This window comes from Gallus gallus, chromosome 8, assembly GCF_016699485.2.
Source record: "Gallus gallus isolate bGalGal1 chromosome 8, bGalGal1.mat.broiler.GRCg7b, whole genome shotgun sequence".
NCBI classification, from domain to species: Eukaryota; Metazoa; Chordata; class Aves; order Galliformes; family Phasianidae; genus Gallus; species Gallus gallus.
Window position 1 is genome coordinate 7,176,303 of NC_052539.1, and position 21,476 is coordinate 7,197,778.

At 42.9% G+C, this 21,476-nt stretch overlaps 1 protein-coding gene across 8 annotated transcripts in view; it reads right to left on the reverse strand.

Moving 5' to 3' along the window:
• Positions 1-21,476, reverse strand: part of RABGAP1L (RAB GTPase activating protein 1 like) — a 216,544-nt gene that overhangs the window by 67,845 nt on the left and 127,223 nt on the right. For all 8 annotated transcript variants that reach the window (NM_001389346.2, NM_001389347.2, XM_046944410.1 and 5 more), the window contains 4 exons: positions 20,695-20,769; positions 17,085-17,210; positions 15,811-15,954; positions 4,137-4,178 (listed from right to left, as the gene is read on the reverse strand). In NM_001389346.2, coding sequence (NP_001376275.2) covers positions 4,137-4,178; positions 15,811-15,954; positions 17,085-17,210; positions 20,695-20,769 — 387 coding nt within the window. The remainder of the gene's footprint in view (positions 1-4,136; positions 4,179-15,810; positions 15,955-17,084; positions 17,211-20,694; positions 20,770-21,476) is intronic.

Genomic DNA, 21,476 nt, shown 5'->3' on the forward strand with positions numbered 1-21,476 from the left:
CAATACAGTGTCAATACAAGGTGAATACAGAAAACACAGCAAATTCTAACAGCCAAATACAGACCTGAGCAGATGCAGAAGACCGCCACTAAGATTCTCAAAAGTTCAAGAATATCAAGAATACTGCGCTGTGTATTAAAGAATATGACTGGTATCTGTACATAATTCAAGGTGATAAGCGTGTCCCTGTATGGGACTACCTAAGAGTAGAGGACAATGTTGATGTAAGAGCAGAGGAGTGTAAAAAGCTCAGGAAGAAGTTCAGATTGCAAGAGGAGAAACAGCGTTCCACCAGCACACTGCTGCTGCTACCAGCTTATAGCATGGATGCCATGTCACACAATGGTGCAGTAAAGGTCCTTTTCAGTCCACATACAGGATAATATTAAAAATATCAAATAATCCTCCTAAGCTAGGTCAATTTTTTTTTTCTGCTTTTTAATATAGGGAGTCTCAGTATCAACGGATAGCATCACCTGCTGTCGCTGTCTTTGTAGCTGTGCTCTCTTTTATGTAGGGCACATGCTGGCACAAACAACACTGAGATGGAAAGATGGAAGCAGAAAGAACGAAGAACCACCCCAACTGTCATGATAGTGTTATATACTGTTATTATTTGATAGTGTGCAGTGAAAAGCAGTTTCTCAGGGCAACCATTAGAAATGCTGCTTACGTTTGGCTGAGTTTAACAAACAATAATACAGAAGTACTGACTTGAAGGTAAGAGGGTACTAAAGGGAATCTCTGCTAAAGCAGTTCTCTGCAATAGGTGGCATAGAAAGCATCCAGTTGGGTCCTGAATATCTCCCCAGGAGACTCCAGAACCTCTCTGGGCAGCCTGTTCCAGCGCAGTGCTGTGCTGCACTACCAGCACAGCTCACTGAATGTTAATTCAGATGCAGCCTCACCGTGATGCAACCCAGTGATTAACGCCAAGCTGTAAAATGCTGCCACCAGCTGGATAGGGAGGCCGGCAGCGTGCTGATAAGCAGCACATATATTGGAAAGCAGAACATTGGGATGCCACAGCAAATGAAAGCTGTTTTGCCGTCGATAAATCAGATTAATGCCCTGCCACAAAGGGCGGCCTCCACTGCTAAGGAGCTTTAATCCACGTTGTTGCATGCTCAGAAGGTGGGAGGAGGAAAGGGAAAGGACACCCCTTGTGTCTCAAACACATGTTCATTTTCTGAACAGCACGGCACCGAGATATCACGGGTCATTGGTCACAGAAGCAGCACTGCTGTTTCCAAACTAGCAGCCACTCACCTTAAGCACGAGCAGCTGGTTGGAACAGTGAGAAACTGCAGTGAGTTAGGGGGAGCTCAAGAGAAAAGCTTTCTGTTGCTATTTAATGGGGGACTGAGGGGCACACGCTTCACAAAAATGGAAGAAAAAATGGCATTTACAGAATGAAGACTCAAATATTCTACTGTTGGATGATTCCCTCCTCCAAACTGAATCTAAGAGGTTGAGGATGAGAAAACTGCTCTCTTTTAAGACAGAACAAAACCTAGGAATTATAAGGGTGGATAGTGATAGGACAAGGGGGAATGGTTTTAAACTGAGACAGGGGAGGTTTAGGTTAGATATTAGGAGGAAGTTTTCCACACAGAGGTGGTGACGCACTGGAACAGGTTGCCCAAGGAGGCTGTGGATGCCCCATCCCTGGAGGCATTCAGGGCCAGGCTGGATGTGGCTCTGGGCAGCCTGGTCTGGTGGTTGGCGACCCTGCACATAGCAGGGGGTTGGAACTGCATGATCATTGTGGTCCTTTTCAGCCCAGGCCATTCTATGATTCTATGAATTGCTTCCATTCACTTCAAAATCAGCAACAGGCCCAGCCTTACAAACCTCACAGCTTTCAGCACTCACGTTCACCTTCTGCCATTTACATCAACCAGCAAACTAAAACACATCATCTCTAATGACTGCAAGGGGTTATGAATACATCTGAATAGGAAAAAAATATTTCAGGTCTCCAAGTTTTCCTCCACAAAAGAACAGCAACCCACGCTTGCAATCCAATCATAATGCTAATTTGATGACATGCAATCACCAGCCCTGTGATGGTACCACTATGGAAATGTGCTCTGATGTGAGTGCTTCTGATTTAGAAACCGATCCTACTTATCTGTGTCTTCTTTCTAGCTGGTACTGGCTGTGGTATAGCAACACCTCCTCAGGATAATACCTCCCTTTCCACTCAGAGCCTACGACCGACGGAGCAAGCAGCAGATACACAGCACCCTGCCTAAGTATTAGATCTGCTATGTGCAGAATTAAAATCAACTTGCAAACTCTTCAGCTCACACAATAGTTACAACAAAACTGACAGCACACTTCCTTGAATTCTCCTCTCCTGGAAAGGCCAAAGAGAAATGATCAGTTGGAAAAGCAGTGTGCTATGGAATATAAACGTACAAGGAAAGGGCTGAGTATTTTCTGTTAAAAGAAACTGAGGTAATTTTCTGGCACTACAAAACTCCTATTCACCATTCCGAGCCTTATCATGTTTCCTAAAGAGCTGTTCTGTTGCTAACCTCAGTTCAACCGTCTCCAGCAGCAGCAGCAGGAAACACAAGGAAAACAGACCCGCTGGGTGTACACTCATGGTCTCCAAGCCAGACCACAGAACTACGTGGAACTGAATTTAATTTCCTGCAAGCCTTGCCAGCCATTTTCAGCTCAGCACAAGTGCTCCTCCTTTTCCTTCTCCTCAGCTGAAGATCCATATGCTGGTACCTCTACCCGTTTCCAGGTCCTGATCCCAACCGGCTGCCACTTGGAGGCTCAGTCTCACCTCTTCACCATCTCTCATGCCATCACCTGCTATGCTGCCCTTTAGCCATATGGGCCATAAAAAGCAGAAAACAGGAACACCTCCCTGGCTGCAAGTAAGTTATAAAACAGGCAGAAAAGATTGCACGCTCCTCTCAACCCCACCCTTCTTTTTCTTGTACACACAGATTTAGATTCCTGTGTGGGAGCACTTCCCTGGAAACATACATTAACCAACTTTTCTGTTTATAGGCTGGTTCGTTTAATACGTATTCTCATATCGAAAATGACACCATCACTTGGCGCTGACTGTGAGTGTAACACAAGTTACTTGGGACATTCCCTTATACCTGCTGTCTTATACTTACCCGTGGTCCTCCACTTAGCTCACCCTTCCCCAGGCGATTGCCTGCGCCCTGAAATTTGCAGTGCAGCACCACCACATGTAGACATACAGACAGATATAGATGCACACAGATATATTCATATTGTGGAGCATCTGTGCTGTAGGACTGCGTGCTGCAGAAGTCGAGACCCTGAAAACTGCTCTTTAGTGAAGAGCTCAACTGGTAGCTGTTTGCCTTTTTGAGGAAAATAAGGAAGAACTGGAAAAATACACAGGAGGACCAGCAACAGGTGGACGATACTGTCTGCATCCTCGTCACGGGGCTGCTGTGTCAGTACTGGCAGGCTGCTCTGCCCTGAGCTTTGGACCCAATCATTTCAATTCTAAGGTGGAATTTCCAACTCTGTACCATGTTCCCACATAAGGACTGGATTTGCACTAAAGCCAACTTGTGAAGGTTGATGCAAGTTCATTTTGAGCAGTCTCACTGGCATCAGAAGGGCCAATGGTTCGCCTACAGGTGGGTTTTTCTTGTGGTTTTTTTTTTGCTTTAGGTAAGCTCTGAGTCCAAACCAAAGATAGAAGCTACCCATTCCATAAAAACTTCTATTCCTCTCTTGACATTGCAAATACCTTTGACTCCTAACAACATTACATCATATTTCTTGAGTATTTATATGTGAGAACCCAGCTATAAAATACATACGCTGCAAAGTGAATCAGAATTGTTTTCTAAATAGTCTCACATGAGACACTTAAGTGCTAAGAGCGCATTCCTTGTTCCAGGAACTTCACAGTATGATTAAGTTTAATTTAAAAAGGGAAAACAAATCTACCTTAACTGCAGTTTTGAAGACATTTCTACTTCAGTGCATACTGTTCCTCTACTTCAGTGCATATTGTTCCTCTGCTCCCGCTCCCAGAAGTCTTACCACGATCACCCCTTCATTACAATACATTCAAACACTCCATACAGTTGAATAAGAAAAGCTTCTAATCAATGACTTACCTTCAAGAGAGCCAGGGCTACGTGAAAGATTATGTTCATACCCTGAAAAATAAGAAGAAAGAGACTTCAATCACTGCCAGTATACAAATCTCTTTCCTCTGCTACTTATCACCATGTAGCATCTTAACGAGATGCCATGAATCCCCGGGGAACGCCTCTCTTTTCCCTGCTACACTTCAAAGCTCGTCATTAAAGCTCCAAGGCTCAGCTCTCAAACTCCTGGCCTGGGAAGATGAAGGCTCTTTGGAGTTTTGGAATCTGGCTGAGCAATTAGCCAGGTGCTTTGCATGTCACAGGACACCTCTCCAGTACCTGCCAATGCTGTTTCTCATCAGCAGCGCAGAATATTGTACCAAGCAGCCCTTCAGGAAAGTGTCATAAATATTTGAGCTGGCAAGGCTTTTCCCAGTAACTGAGAGCTGTTATCAATCACTTAATGCTGTCACTGTAATTCGTTGCGAGATAACAGCAGAACTTAGGAGAAGGGAGCCTTCTTCAAGGAATTTCTGCTTCTGCTATGGAGTACTTTTCCAAGTCTCCTAAAAGCATTGTGACTACACTCCTATAAAAATCAGACCTCATGGAAATGTGCAGAGACTTTGGAGGCATTCCTGGGAACAGACTGTTTTTTTCCTATAGGTAGCACAGTGCCTTGAAGGGATGGTACCATTAATTAGTCTTGGAAATGCTACCACATCAGACACGGTGAATATTGCAACGCTCAGTGAATTACTGTGCACAGTCATCATGACGACAGACTGCCTTTTTCCACTAGAGGTCACAATTGCAGCAGGCCTGAGCCAAAAAGCATTAACAGGAAACCCTTCTGCCAAAAGCGATAACAGGGAATTCAAATACAGTCGTTATCTTGCTCTTCACACTTCGTTTTAAGAAGAAAAAGGTCTGCCTGTGAGTTTCAGTCATGACACTCAATCCCAGAGCACCTACAGCCATTCTTTCAGTGCACAGCACTCTCAGCTGCAATCCAAACACCCACCTGAGGCCAATGCCCCATTGCATGCAGCCCTGACACACGAACAGCGATGAGTTCCTAGCAGAGAGGGTTGGATAGGAACATGCAATCTGTAAGTGAGAGTCACAACCACCAGCCATTGCAGAGACTGTGCTCTCTTTTTAACAGATGGGTTGATCAGATTTCCTTAGCAAAGAGTAAGAGTAATATGTGCAATTGCTGGATTACTGAAGAATTGGCACGTTACAGCAGAGGCCCTGCCCGACACACCAGCACCCTAAAACCAGGAGGCCAAAGGGACTGAAGGTACACAGCACAGCCCTGAGCAGCACCCTATCAGTCCCAAGGACAGAGAACAACCCTCCCTTTGCTTCATGAAGGAGGCAACTCCCAACTCAAGGTGACATTTTGGATCAGATGGCTGCAGGCAGGGGCAGTCCCATGGTGCCCAGGTCGGGCTGCCTGCACCTGAGGAGTAATGGCCAAACACCCAGTGGCAGCTGGGAGACGTGGAGGTGGCCCCTGGCAGCCTTCAGGCAGGCTTCTACCCACGTGCTGGGCTGGCAGCAAGATGCTTTACATTTCCAGTGTGATGCCTTACCCACCTGGTTTAGTAATTCATAATCACTGACTCAAACCACAGACCTGCATGCTTCCTCCTAGTGCAAGAAAGACTGTTCTGACATTGCCTCCTTTTTCATAAACATTAAACTTGGCTATCTCAGCTCATTTTTTCCAGTCTCCTATTTAAAATCCTACTTCATTTACAACACGCTGATTTATAAGATTCAGCTTAAACTCCTCCATCTATTTTAGAAGCAGAAGAACCAAAAATACCAGTGCGTACCAGACATATAAATCATTGCTAGCAGTATCCCTCCAGCAATTTTATAATGAAAACATGGAAGTACATGCGAATCACCCACAAAGGAAAGAGGAGAGAGCCCACATTAAATAAGCTTTAGATAATGACTTTTTCAAACCAAAGGTCATCATTTTAACTGTGCATTTTGAAATAGCTGCCTTAATGTCACGCAGATCTCAGTATTAAAGTGTCCTTGCAAACATGAAAGCTGTCAATAATTACCTAAGTGCTTGTTTGACATATAACAGCCAAAATGAAAAATATTCACTATTCTAAACAAGAGCTGCTCTTAGAGCACAGGAGTGGTGAGGGGCTTATCGTGCCCTATTGATTCTCACGCAGCCATTCTGTTTTTCAAACCAAGAAGCTTTGCTGGGCAAACAAAGGAGGGTGTGCAGACTGCACAGCTTTCAGACAGGAAGCCCAGGGGCAGAGATCCCAGAAGGAAGGCATGTGGATGTGCTCCTCCTCAGAGCTTGCAGCGACCAGAAGAACTAGCAGTTCCTACAACAGCCTGTCTAGAGGCTTATCTGTCTAGCTGAGTGTCTGCATAGTATCTTCCTGCTTCCATCAGGTGTTACCGAAGAACCCTCTTAAGCTCGCATCCAGGCCTCGAGCACTCTAACAGATCTCATTAAGCTCGAGCTAGCTCTTCTAGTGAGAGGTGTTCACAGTTCCTCAACCCTCTGCAGCCAGAAGCACTCCTCCAGGAGCCCTCAGCTTCACTCTCTCTGCTCTCTGAAACAAGCTGGCTTCCGAAAAGGCCTGATAAAAAGACGGGGAACGAGGAGCAACAAACAGATGGTAAAGGTCATAGAATCATAGAACCACAGAATGGCCTGGGTTGAAAAGGACCACAATGATCATCGAGTTTCAACACACCCGCTATGTGCAGGGTCACCAACCACCAGACCAGGCTGCCCAGAGCCACATCCAGCCTGGCCTTCAGGTCCTCTGTAAGCGATTTTATTTAGTGAGATCTCTGTGGCAGAAAGGATGCTTGTGGCCTCCCTGAGAAGTGAGGAGGTGTATCTATCCATCCAGCAAACCTGTCAGGAAATAGGAACAAAGGGAGCTGAGGAAGGGAGCAGCAAACGCATTTAGGCAACTGGCAAAGCTCACCAGCACAATGAGGGGAAGACGGAAGAGTCAGGCCATACAGTTTAATACTGTACTATCTGGACATTTCCGTATGGAATTCCTTTGGGAGTTCTCTTTCATCTTAAATCTTGTCTTAGAAGACAGAAACCTTGCAGGAAGGCAGGCCACATTACATACCAGCATCCAACCCAGACCACGACAGACCTTCCTCTGGTTACAGGGCAACACCTATACATCGTTTCCATAAATAAAAGGAATGAACCCCTTCAAGGAGAGCACAGGAGTGTCCTTCTCTTTGCTCCTAGAGGTAGGCGATGTGCAGGGAAAGCAGTGAAGGTATTGATACAATACTCTCTGAAGTTCAGCACCAGGTGAAGAAGAATGTGTGAGCACATCCTTAAGGCTGGAGGAATCTGAAGACTAACATGACATGCCATCAAGAACCAGTTAACCTGCTGCAGTCTTACAAGTGAGCTTTCCTTTTTTTTAGGGAGAGATTAGCCATTCCTCTGAAGTTAATTTGACATTGTTTCATCATTTGAAAGTGTTTCATAATTATGTGTTCAATTGCACACTCCTTCAAAAGAGCTGCAGAGGGTAATTGGGGTTACAAACTCAAAAGGAGAATTAAAATTCTATTTATGTTTTGGATTGCTTCCAGCAAAACATTTGTTTGGCATCTGTAACACGCTGTGAATACACAACAAACTTCAGGAATGTCACAGATATATTTACGTTGCCGACACCGTAAAATATGCTCTGAAGCCCAAATTTCCCTCTGTAAGTAACGCGGGCTTGGAGCACGCTCTGCAAAGATATGCACATTAATTTGAACCTTTTACTCAGATGTACAGCTTGTGCTTTTATTCTAGTTCAGTGACAAGACAATGAAGGAAAGGAAAAGCTAACTCATTGAAATAAGGCATAGGACAAAAGGAAAACAGTTCTATTTACCAGGATTTGCTGCATTTGCACACACGTGTACATCTGCGTTTGGTCATGGTTACTCACTTCAGTGCCTGAATACCATTTGAATTGTTGCCTCTCGTTAGCCCAGCAGATCACGGACACGTATGAAAAGAACTGCTAAATTCCACTGGAAAAACAGTTTGTAATTCTTGCTCTAGAAGGCCAAAAGAAACTTAATTCTCAAATTCCGGTTGACTCCATAGAGCTAAAAGCTACAAAACCATAATCAGTACTGCGGAAAAGAGCAAGCTCTGTATTAGCAATGGACACACCTTTCTTCTTGAGCAGTTACCTTGGAGAAAAAACAAAATGCAAAGAGATCTTACTGCCAAGTATGAGGTACAGCTGACATCTCAAACTGGTTTTCCCCAGTGCATCCATGACTATTGCTCCTACAATAACTAACAGCAGGAAATGCTATAAACACATAAAAGAAGGAAAGGAAATACAGAATTCTTCATCTTGGTACTACAATGCTGTGAATAGCACATAAACCCAATTAAAACCAGTTGACTGAACTATTAGATAAGCAGGTACCATGGAGATAATAAAAACGGTGTCTTGAGATTCAGTACTCATTGTGCCGCTTTTCTGTAGTGTACTGCATGAAATGGCACATGATAAATATTACCAGACAACCATGAAAGTAAGATTTTGCATGAAATTGTGTTTGGTTGGATGCTTTTAAAAGAAATGAACGTGATTTCAGAGAGCTAGTAAAATTTAGATGCTTTGTGTGACTTTCACCTCATATAACGCTAAGATTGCAACGGCTGGATGAAGGTCTACAGTCCTACAGGATTAGCTCATTTTCTATCAAGTTTCTGTGACTGCTTTCAAAGTATAAAAATCATAGCCACTGGATTTTAAGGCATTTTCACATACCGAATTGCTTCCTGGCCATCTGGTGTCTCTGCAATGGCATGCTCCTAACTCACCAGCAGCTGGTTACCAGCTGGCAGCGTACCTTCTGTTTGCTTGACCAAGCCATTTACTAACATCACCTTCTCACTCCTTGTTTTCAGAGGCATGAACTAGAGGACTTTCCTTTCTCTCTTTCCAAATCTGAAAGTATTGGGACAAAAAAATGAGGGCTGAGTCCACATCAAGGGCATACAAGGAGGCTGAGGGAGCTGGGCTTGTTCAGCCTGGAGAAGAGAAAGCTGCAGGGTGACCTCATTGCAGCTTTCTAGCACCTAAAGGGAGCCTATAAACAGGAGGGGAGTCAACTCTTTGAAAGGGTAGATAACAGCAGGACAAGGGGGAAATGGTTTTAAGTTGAAGGAAGATTTAGGTTGTGGAAGTTCTTTACTATGAGAGTGGTGAGGTGCTGGAACAGCTGTCCAGAGAGGCTGTGGATGCCCCGTCCATCCCTGGAGGTGTTCAAGGCCGGGTTGGATGGGGCCCTGGGCAGCCTGGTCTGGTATTAAATGTGGAGGTTGGTGGCCCTGCCTGTGGCTGCAGGGGGTTGGAGCTTCATGATCCTTGGAGTCCCTTCCAACCCAAGCCATTCTAGGATTGTATGATATGATTCTGTGATAGAGGAAAAGACCTCAGATCTCTGCAGACAAGTCCTCCAACTCCCCATGGAAACAGGGAATGGGCATCAGACATACTAAGAGGAACAGGAATCTTCCAGACCCCCATTTTCTTGAGAGGAGATGAAGCACAGGATTTGAGACATAACAGACGTGTGTCCTTCCCCTCTGCACGTTCCCTCAGTCACAGCACACAGGGGAAAATGCATGCCCGTGTTAAACCTTCCTCCATGCCACCTGATCTCCTTCTCAACGTCCGTTCTTCACGATGTCAGTCACAACACAGCCCTGACACTTGCTTTGTCACACCTTCACCTCCATCAACCCTTCAACGCAACGTTTACTTCTTGATTTTATGTATTTCGTCAGAAATTCAGCAGGGCCTCAGTTTCCAAGCACCAAGTGACGGAAAATGCTTTGGCAGAGGCAGGCTGCACCACCCTCTCTTTTAAAAACAGCCTCCAAATTAGCTCAGCTTCCTGGATTTGCTCACGGAATATCACTCTGCCGTTTGTTATCCCTTCCTTCAGTTATTTCTGAAGCGCTTTTCAGCGCTGCCAAGGCTGCCTGGAATATGCTGCTACCCCACTACAGCAGATGGCACTGGTGTTAAGTAAGCATTATGGAAATTTACTGTATTCCTAGAAAAATCAACCAAGTGAACATCAACTAGTAAGTTGCAAAATGACTTCAGTGGCAATGGGGAAAGTGGTTTGGAGACACGCTGTGATGTGGCGTTAGCTGCCTCTCCTGCTAAGGCACAAGCAGGTCGCTCTCTTGGATCCCTGCCTCCACTCACTTCTCACCTGTACCTCAAAACATCTTCCAAAGCAGAAGCAGGCTCGGTGTTACAGGACCACAACATTCATCAACATCACCAAAAAGGTACCTTCTGTTCACAGAAGTTATCTTGAATTGCAGATTGCTGTGAAATCGTTTTTCCTTTGCTCACGCTGAGCGTTTATCACCAGCCTTCTCATAATTGGGGATAAACAAGCTGCAGCTATGAATAGAAAACACGCACGTTGTGGATGTCACAGGAACAGCTGGACAACACAAAGTGCTATGCTAAACCTTGAGGCTCACCAAGAACCTCCTGAATGTGCTCTATCAAAAGACTCCCCTCAATTCAAGCTGGAATTCTTACAAGTTCTCTGTAGCTTTGAAAGTGAATGGAGCACTTTGCATTCTGCATCCCCGAGGCAATACAGAACGCATCGTGATATGCCTCCAGTGTTACTGCTGTTGATTGGAATTTCATATCCCTAACCCTTCCTATAGCCCTTGGTTAGAAAATAACTTGCAGTTGTTTATTATAACCTGGACATTTTAAACACATGCATACAAAAACTTTGGCAAGTTCCTCATCCACAAAACACAATCAAATACTACATTCATTTTATATTCTTTTCAGTTTAGCTTCTGTTCTAGTACTGGAAAAAAAGCCACAGGGCTATACAGCTGTAGTCAGCACACAAATTAAGCTAAAATTCCTTTTAGCATGGATTTATATCATTCATCTAAATACATAAAAGCAAAATATTCACTGTACTCCAGACCTCAGGCTTTTGCAGTGGAGGTGATGATGACTGACATGTCAGCAGATGCTTCATGATGCAGAAAAGTCACTTCTGTTCTCTCAATAATTGACATAAAATTCTGTGTCTTTCTATAGTGTATGTATCACCCTCATTGTCTATCACTGCTTTGCCTCACGATGTTTAAAGGAACGTCTATTTCAGGAGATAAGAGACTGCACATGCTATATCCATGCATACATGTCACACTTTGAATTAAGAACACTGCACGAACGTCGCAGTTCTTTTGTGAAAGTAATGCTGGCAGCAGCCTTGCAGTGACAATCTCAGAGCCTAAGAGCAGTCCTGATAAGCATCATTTAAAAACACAGACCTTTATACAAGACCTTGTGCCTTACTGTGTGAAAGGCCTCAAACCACCTAGCAATCCATGCATACTTTCTTCCTCAGAATAGCAAGCCTCAAATGCAGCAAACTAGTGCTACCCAACGGGGCACACGTGTTGAGATCCCTTCCACCCGCAGCCTGAGACACTACCTCTTCTCTTTCTTCTCAAACCAATTAGGATCTAGGTGGAACAGGCTCAGATGGAGAGCCTTCCCAGCCTCTTTATATGAAAGTGCAGTGGCTATAGAGGCGTCGGGAAGGAGTCTGAGCTCCTCAGCAGGTGTAACACAAAGAGGGATGGACAGGAGGAACAGCATGGGCTAAATGCCAAAGCTGGACAGTCTGTAATTGTGCAAAGGAAAACGACCCCAAGGCCCAGCCTTCTCTAGCTCACGTGTGACACTGACTTCGCTTCTGTACACAGCACTGAAATACTGCAGGACTGCTGTATCTACTCATAATATAAGTCCAGCTTTTAATATGCTGTTCCTCAGTTAGGCTGCTGTTTCACAAGATTCACTAAGGTACATGCACAATGAAGGGTGTATGGATTTACAGAGGAAGTGGGCTTGCTCCCAGCTCAACTCCTGAGCCAGTTTAATAAATGCCTGGTGCTCCCAGGCATCACGACAACGTAATACAGAGCTGCTGCTATGTAGTCCTGGGGAAGGCAGTATCACTTCTCTGATAAGAGCTGTACAGAAAACAATGCATTCATACACAGAAGTGACAGGAAAGCAGTTGCATCCTTGTCTTTTCAGTCCTGATCCAAAAATCGCAGCTCTGCAGTCAAAACACTAATTTTTGTAATGGACTCTGTAATTACTGACACTGAGATATGTAAATATATGTACCAGCGCAGGAAAGGCAGCACAGAGGGATTTTTTTGCACACTCCTTGAAAGGAAAGAGGCACAATCCTGACGTATTTCATATCCCCAAGACCTGCACATGAGAGCAGCCAGACACACACACAGCAGGTTAGCAACAACGTCTCAAAATGCCAGGTAAAGAACAGAACGTCAGCTTGAGCTCTGAACCTCCTTCAGTTTTGGCAGCACTGTATCTGTGTGTGTATATATATCCCAACTGGTTTGAGTATTTTCTTTTTAAAGAAGAAACTTTCGTGAAATCAAAATTAAAAGCTTCTAAGCAGCCTGCCAACTGTTTTTCTCCTCTTTGAAATGCCTAATCAAGGTCACTTGTTCAGTGCTTCTAAGAGGCATTTTGATTCCGAGTTGTATATTCTGAAATGCAAGAGGAAGTTAAATGTTAAAAAGTTAAATGATGCAAATTTTTTAGTCAAAGGTGGGAGCAAGACAAAGCAGGCTCAGGAGCATTCAATAGCATGATGTCACATCGATAGTTAAGACTGACAAGCCCACACAGAACTCTGCATTTCATCAGCACAGTCGTTCTGTAATGCAAATAGAAACAGCAAAAGGAGACTAATGAAGTGGCTGAAACAAGCAGCTAACAGGAGCCTTGGAGGAAGCTCTTCAGCTGATGTTGAGATGTTGAAACTTATCTGCAGAGCCAGGCTGAAAACCACACACTCTGATGTACTCTGATGGATGCTTCCAACTGGATCTCGAGGTTGGTTTGTTTGCTTTTACCACAGGCACTCGGACACCAAGCACTAAGCCTTACAATTAGCACCATGATGGTATGGGTTACCTGCCCCCAAGATGGCAAACTCTCAGTTTCTGTCCAAGAAAAGACATAGAATTTCAAAACATCTCCTTTCTAGATAACCCTGGGTGACATATTCTGTCCTGCGGTTATCAAGGCAACACTGGACCACAGCTGCACAACTGCAGTAGTTTGAACGCTTCCTCTCCAGACTGAGAGTTAAGAGGTCTCTGCAGTATCTCTTCCAGCCACAGTCAAGAACTAAAACAACAAATCTCATCCAAAAGTCCCTGGGCAATCCAAACCATTCACCCACAACTCAAAGATTTTCATGGATCCCAGAGAACTGCCCTTGGAATGACCACTTTGCAGCACGCAGGCAGCAATGATTTAACCATTTTTTTCCCCTTCCCCCAGTACTTTTCTTTCACAGCAAATACACAGGATGTAAACTTGTTGTCAGCAGCAGACAGGGTAGGATTATGGATAAAGCATAGCCAGGAAGGAAATTTGAGCTGTTTTAAATTCATCTGTATTTATGACAAATTAACGAGAAGGCTGGAAGCTTGTTTAAATAAAAAAAATACGTAAGACTTCAAAGGAGTTTTGATTTTTTGAGGATTTTTTTTCCAGAAGAATATGCTCTGGTTTTAGCAGCTGCAACTGTTTTTTCTCCTTCCAGTCGCTGGAATTATAGGCATGCTGTTTGTTCAGAGATAAAGAGCAATTTAATGCAGGCAAAAATTAGTTTTTGACTGCCCCAGCACTCTTTCTGGAAGCTGCCTGGACAAGCTGCTCTGCAATACGATTTCAGCCTTCCATTAAGGAATGAAGCCTTTCCTATTTTGCCTACGTGCCTTCAGATTTTACTTCCTCTCTTTGCTGAGGGTCAATCAGATTTGTAGTTTAACGTGATTTTAATCTATGCTCCTCTCACAAATGCTCAGAACTGCCTGCTATTCCAGACTGGGTGACTCATGAACATTAGGAGCAATCTTCTGATAGTCTGCACTGTTGCCTCTGTATGTCCTGTCTACACACTGCCCCACTGTTTCTCAAGTTGTCTGTACGTACCTTCTCACATGCAATCAATTTTCTTACCATTTCTGATTTACTTTTAACTGCTATAAAGGATGCTCCTTCGGTTCTATATGACTGCCCTCTGCAGATGCTGACCAGTTTCCCTCTCTCTGCAGACTCCCGCATTGGCTTCCCTACGTCTCTTTCAGATTCCATCACCTTTCTTCCCAGAGTAATTCCTTCAGACATGCTGAGATAAACACTGCCACACGTGAGATGAATGCAAATACTTAAATCTGTATTAACCATAACTAACATCTCTCTACAGCATGTTTCACCTTCAAACCTAAGAAGTACACAAGCTTCAGACGGGATTTAGCCATACTGCTAGCATAATAATCCCCACTATGGAATGGTGGTCTGTGCTTCCTGACTAACAAGTTCTTAAAATGGTTATTTCCAAGTGCAGCACTACATCAAGATCAGAATGAAGAAATAAAATCAGCCAACAAAGAATGATCAAACCCATGCCGGAAGGCCACCCTAAAACCTAACTCGCTAACAATTCCAAAGTGATCGAGGTCTTATGTTCTCCGTTGGACAGCTATCCCTGCAAAAAGGAGGGCAGAGACAGGACAAACCAACAACTGTTGGTACAGTTAAAGTAATCAAGGCACTGTGAAGAAGTTAGAGCTCAGATGTATCCAAACTAAAACATATTCACACTTAAATGTGGAATCCATTCTCTATTACTACCTGTCACACTCACTTGGCTATCTGGAGATATTAAAAAAGCAACACTCCTAAGGAATACACAGTGAGATATGGACAGCAGGCAATATTTGTTTTGCAAGGAATGCAATCAACACATGCACAGCAAGCCTACATATTCCCAAGTAGAATACTTCACGCTAAGAAATGTGCAGAATGAACCAGAGTCAACAGTGTTCCACATTCGTGAAGCCCTTTGCATTTGAAAATATCAATTATATACACACGTGCACAAATGTAAACACACATATTTATGACCATCTCTACACCCTGACTTCCTGATGACAAAAAAGAATTACAAATATCTCACCAAAATAAACACTCCTGAGTACGATTTTTGTTTTTAATCAAAGTGCAGGTGTGTCTACCATGCAGAAATGTACTATCTGGTATCTGGAGTACTGCATTCCTTAGTCGGAATAGCAGAAAAAAAAAATAAGGAAGGAGAGAGTTTCATTAAAGGGTGCTGTTTAGAAGTTCTCATTATCTGCTGAATACCATGCCATCATGTCTTTGGGTGACATTCTGAAATGCAACATCTGAAGAGCTTTACCACTAAAAGCCTACAGGGTATCTTCTGGAGATTAGAATTTCCAACTTTGAATAAACTGTGTAACAAATTAAATGAGAACAGATGTGTACATCAGATACTGTTAATAAGATCCCTTAGTAAAGAATGAGGCAAATCAAAATTTTAATTTGAAAACCAGACCAGTATTTCACTGAACATCATCTCTTCAATATAATCATGGCTTCTGAAGAAGTTAGTACACACAGTTAAACTGTAAATGACTCCAACAAAATGGAACAGAGGAAGACAGAAGCTCTTAACACACTCACGAGGTGGAGAAAGGGCTTTCTGATTCAAGGGTTTTTCTTACCTCACAAAGTAGTAAATCAATGATGTGGAAGACCATGCAGAGTGGAAATTTGGCAGTAAAAAGTGTGAGGAACCACTGGGATGCGTACATATGAGCTTCCAAGTTGAGGTCTGAGAAATGGCTATACAAATCAGGCAACTGCTCCTGGAGTACAGGAAGAAATAATAAATGCTTCAGTACTCCTTAATACAGGATCATAGAATCATAGAATCACCAAGGTTGGAAAAGACCCACAGGATCAACCAGTCCAACCATCCACCCATCACCAATAGTTCTCATTAAACCATGTCCCTCAACACAATGTCCAAACGTTCCAGATCGTCGTCTGCAGTGCAAGTACCAGGTTGCTAAAGACTGAGAAACACAATAAAGTGAAATCCTGGCTTCTTTTGAACAACAGTAATAAGTTTATTTGCAACTTTTAGTGGTCACGGTTACAGTTTTAATGAGATAACCACTGGATTCTATCACGGCATCAAACAATATATTATTAAATTATACTGAGAAATTACAAACTGTTCAATAGGGGAAAGACAGAGTAGCTGTGAAATTTACATCATGTACATGTATGTTCTTAAAAGTCATTTCTTAATCGTGCCTTGTCATTTATAAACTGTTCTGTTGAAAAAGCAATGCATACTGAAACAAGCTCACCTTGCAGACCACGAAGGGAAGCTAGCTCTAATGGCTAGCTTTCACGCTGTAACAGAAACCCAGGACAGGGCTTATTGAACTGCTAGTAAGCACTTCCTAGTCAGAGCAATAGTGTCAAACTTGCAACTTTTTATTTAACTTGCTCTGAATATGACATAATTACACCCAAAAAAGAGCAATGCACTGAATCACAGTAAAATGACCGACACTTAATTTGTATTTCGTAAGCGTCAAGATGTCCTGATTTGCCTGACCTCTTGACCACCAGCACAACTCTTAGAAAGAAGGACACTGATAATGGCAGTCTGAAAGACACTTTGGCCTTAACAGAGCAGAGAAATTCTCTCTGTGTAACATAAGAAATTGGGGAAGAGGGAGAGCAAGCAGACAGAAGGAAAAAAATGCAATAGGTTAGCAGCAACATCTTTACATGAAAGGAAAAAAGAAATCATAAGTAAACCTGATTCACAATGCTTGGATGTAGGTATTAAGACTTCTTGCCTTGGTTCTGCCCCACCTCTAAGTGAGCGGTTTTGCTGTCCAGAAGGCTATGGAAGCAAAGCACCAGTCCCCACACCAGTGTTCCCATTTATGAAGGCAATTTGTTCCTCCAGCCCCACCTGCATTAGCTTCTCCAGCTGGAAAAACTTGCAATGGAGATCTTCAAAGTTATTTCTGTAGAGGTCCCGCAAGCCATAGTCATACATAATTTTCACAAACACGCAGAAGGCCTGCTCCTCCGGCATCTGGAGAAACACACAGACGTGATTTTAAGGACTGAGCTGAGCATGGACATTCTTTCCAGAGACTTTAATACCTTAAGATGAATTCCAAACCAGGGATGTATTAAATTTTTCAGCAGAGCACTCGGAATTTAGAAATAAGCTACTAAAATCTCCAGGGGACTGTTCTACTTGATGGACACCCTGACGTGGCTCTATAAGACTTTCTCTGAAGAAAAGGTGAGATAAGGTCATAGGCTCATGTCAGCATTGCATCCCTACAACTACTCAACTGCCATCACTATTCTTTGTGCCAATAGATCTGAGATCCTTCTCAGGTGAAGAGGTCCAGCTTTAAAGCAAAAAACAAAGCAAAACACAACAACAAACCATCCTAAGACACTGACTTCTACCAAGAAAGACTTGGTTAGTTGTGAAATATGCAGAACTGAGCTATGAACAACCCTCTGTGAGAATAATGCTTATCTGCTCCCATCCAAACTCCAGAGGATGACAAGCCCTGAAGTCAGGTTTTCCATGATGAATAAAGAAGAAATAAATGTTGTCTTCAGAATCTCCTTGTGAGCTCGAGGCTGGCTGATTCCCCCCTGCTAACATCACGGTATGTTTTTAGAAGCCCTATCTCTGTAAACTCTATTTCATGTTGGCCAAAATTTCTCACTCAACAGAATTTCAGAAAGCAATACAAATGGCTGCGTGAGCCACCCTAAAACTGCATTCGTTGGCTTCAGTCCACTGAGCACTGAATTTGCGGGAAGCCCTGTGTCATCACATCTCCACTGACAAGTCATCCCGCTTCTCCTCCATGCCCTCAGGTAACACAATAATAAGATAGGCACAAGGAGACCCCAAATTAGGTCTTCAATTACATCTGGGGAAAAAAAAGAAACAACTTACTTTTATGGGCACTGGATTGTTACACGGGAAGACACTCATTGAGTACCAAGAATGACAGCTCTTGACCTTCTAGCATATTCTCTCATCCACTCCCATGCCAACCCCCTATCAGATATCAGCAATTGATGAAAGCTCAGTATTTTTCCGAAGAGTCTCCTGATATTTACCTCCAGGGTTTCATCATTTCTGGTTCATCCTATGATTACGCCCTACCTCCAGGGCCACGTGCAGACATTTCCATTTTCAGGCAGCATATGCAAAAGTAACTAGTTAACATAAAGAACTGCCAGGTCAGCTGTTAGCTATCTGTGCCAGCTAGATTCACTCAGAACAAGCTTTTAGGAATCTCAAAGCTCTTATCACCATTCTGTCTGGACAGAACAATCCCCACTGACAGCAGATCCAGGCTACAGCTAAAGGAAAGGGGAGAAAAAAAATATCCTGACCAAAAAGCTTCAGTCTGCTCTAGAATAAAATGAAAGCAAACATACATTTTTGGTAAGGTAACAATTATTTCTAATAAAATGACAGATGCTCATGCACAAGCACACCTACCTTGCATGCTCAATCAGACACGTGCACTGACAGTCATTCCTCCCCCGCCACAGGGAGAGGGAACAGAGGTGAGTACTGGGCCAAAGACAGTACAGGCAGAGGCCATGGAGTCCTCACTCTGTGGATGCAGGTTCTCCAGTATTACCAACCCAAGAATTCAAAATTGTAAATGAAATATACTTTGTTGTTGTTTTTAATTTTAAACAAAACCTATTATTTGAAATTACAAAAGCCAGAAATTTATATTTTGTTCTTTGAAAAAGAAATATTAGTTTTTCACTTAGTAACGTCTCCAAGAGTCAATCAGGAAAAGAAAGCCAAATCTGGTGAGACTGACAGCAAATCTTATTAGAGATGGCAACACTGGTCCCCTGAGATTAGAGATTACCTGCTCATCTTTGATGTGAATTTCACCAAAGCAGCAAAATCACAAAAAGCCAGGATGGAAGTTCAGGCTACCCAACCATCCCTGAAAGATATCTACGCTGAAAAGAAATATCCTGTCCCAGAAGAGAAAGGGAAACGAAGGAGTCTAGAATTCATGCAAAGACTGGAGAGTTAGAGGGGGTCGTACAAGCATTCACAGATGCAGATTGGTTGGAGAATTTGAGAAAAACACAGGTTGGAGGATATCCTGGGAAGCTCCCAACTTACATGAGTGACACTGCTTCCCTTCCCCCCTTTCTCTGATTATTTCAGTTTAATATCCTATTGTAAAAGCAAACATTATAAAGGGCATATTAAAATGAGTGCAATTGCCATTTAGCATTCCCTGCAAAACAGGGCACTTTCTTCTAACTCCAGAAACACTAGAAAGAAAGGAGATTCTCTACTGCAACGACAGCATACTACCAAAAGAGGAAAGCCAAATATTAGTTGAACGCTAAGAATGTGACACCCACTCATTTCTAAACAACTTGGGTATTGCAAATGGATTATCCCTCCAGTGGAAATTAGAAACCTTCTTTGAGTAAAAATAATTACTTGCAAAAGTAATTGATAGATATGAGCTGATTTGCAGAGTATGTGAGACAGCAGTAACCTAACTGAATTCAGATTAACTCTGGAGGAATCTCGAGTTTCTCTGTAACACTTTCACAGAATCACAGAATGGCCTGGGTTGGAAGGGACCTCAAGGATCATGAATCTCCAACCCCCCTGCCAGGCAGGGCCACCAACCTCCCCATTTACTAGCCTGTGTCATAGATCTCACCAGAAATTACAGCTTATAGTTAAATCAATCTGAATTTAATTTCCAGGTGCCTTAGGAAGAATATACGTAACATATATACCATGAACATCCTATCCAAACCCACAGCCTGTAGTGTATTTCAACCATGCTTAATAATTTATTAATTAAAAGCCTGACAGAAAAAGGCAGTGGGCAGAAAAAGAGCCGGTGTTGGGATCTCCGGTGTTTTATTCAGAAACTCTATACAATATCTACCAATATTTGAATCTGCTCCTTTTCTACTGATGCATCTAAGTTAAAGCATCTCACAGGATAGAAAAACCATGTATTTATCTACCTATGTCTCTACACCTACACGTGTATATATAGGGAGTGACAGATCAAAGTTTGTAAAGATTTCGGTTTCAGGCTAAAATATCAACATTCAAATTCAACATTCATTCAGAAGAATTCATAAAACGTCCTCAGGAGAAAAATGTATTGCTGAAAATTGATGGGCATGCTTTCTTCTGTGAGCTACTCCGAGAACATCTCCCAAATCCAAGTTCTCCTTAATCACAAAGGCAGTTTACCTACAGGAGTACTAAACTCAAAGAAAATCTAGCACATCACCTTCTGGTTTTGACAGAGAAGTACTCGATAATTTAATGGATTTCTACTAAATAAATGAAATCTACATTCATTAAAATAGAAGCTGTTATTCACTATTTGCCAGAAAGCAACAGCAGTAAAATGAACACAGACAAATATAAGACAGCGCATATCTGTCAAATACAATGTTCCAGTACTACTGATTTTAAGGCTGCTCTAAGTATCAAAGCTTTCATTTAGCAGTTGACTCACATGAAGCAGTAGCACAGCTGCAAGGAAGGACTGTCCCTGGCAATAGCCAATGTCTTCATCATAGACAGAGTATGCCTAGAAAAGATAACAGTCAACAGATAATTAAAATGCATTTATTTTTCAATCTGCATGAGAAGAGCTGGATGCAATTTCTCCTCACCTAAACCAGGGATAATTCTGCTGAAGAAAGGGAATGATGAAGCAAGAATGAGCTAAGAAACAGGCAACTATGGGTTGTGTGGGGAGTGTGCTTCCTTCTTTGGATTGGGGAAGACAAACCTTCACATTGTGAAAAAACAGGATTTCAAGTCATTTGCTAGAAAGCCACTGAAAATTACATTGAAAAATTCATCAGAAACAGTTTTTCCACTTCCTTATTATGCTGAAAAATGAAGGTAACTCTTTCTTTATGGCAAGATGGCCATGCTATTTTTTTCTTACCATTGGAAATAACAAAACCTTCCTTTCCTCTCTGCTTTTCAGAGACAAGATGATGGATACTGTTTTGAAAGAGATGTTAGAGGCTGTTGAGCATTGGTGGAAACCTGAGACAGTAAGTAAGCCAGAGCAGGACTGACAGAGAAGAGACAGCCATCCTGAGGGAACAATGAGGTTATGGTGAGGGGAAACTGCAGTGCAAGGCCAGAGCTGCAGGAACAACAGCTCCTCCTCGGTCCATATCCTCTGCAAACTTACCTGTGTACATTCCAGTCCTGCATGCAGGCTCCAACTCTACAACAAACCTTCCCTTTACAGGAAAAGGACTGGATCCATCATTTTAC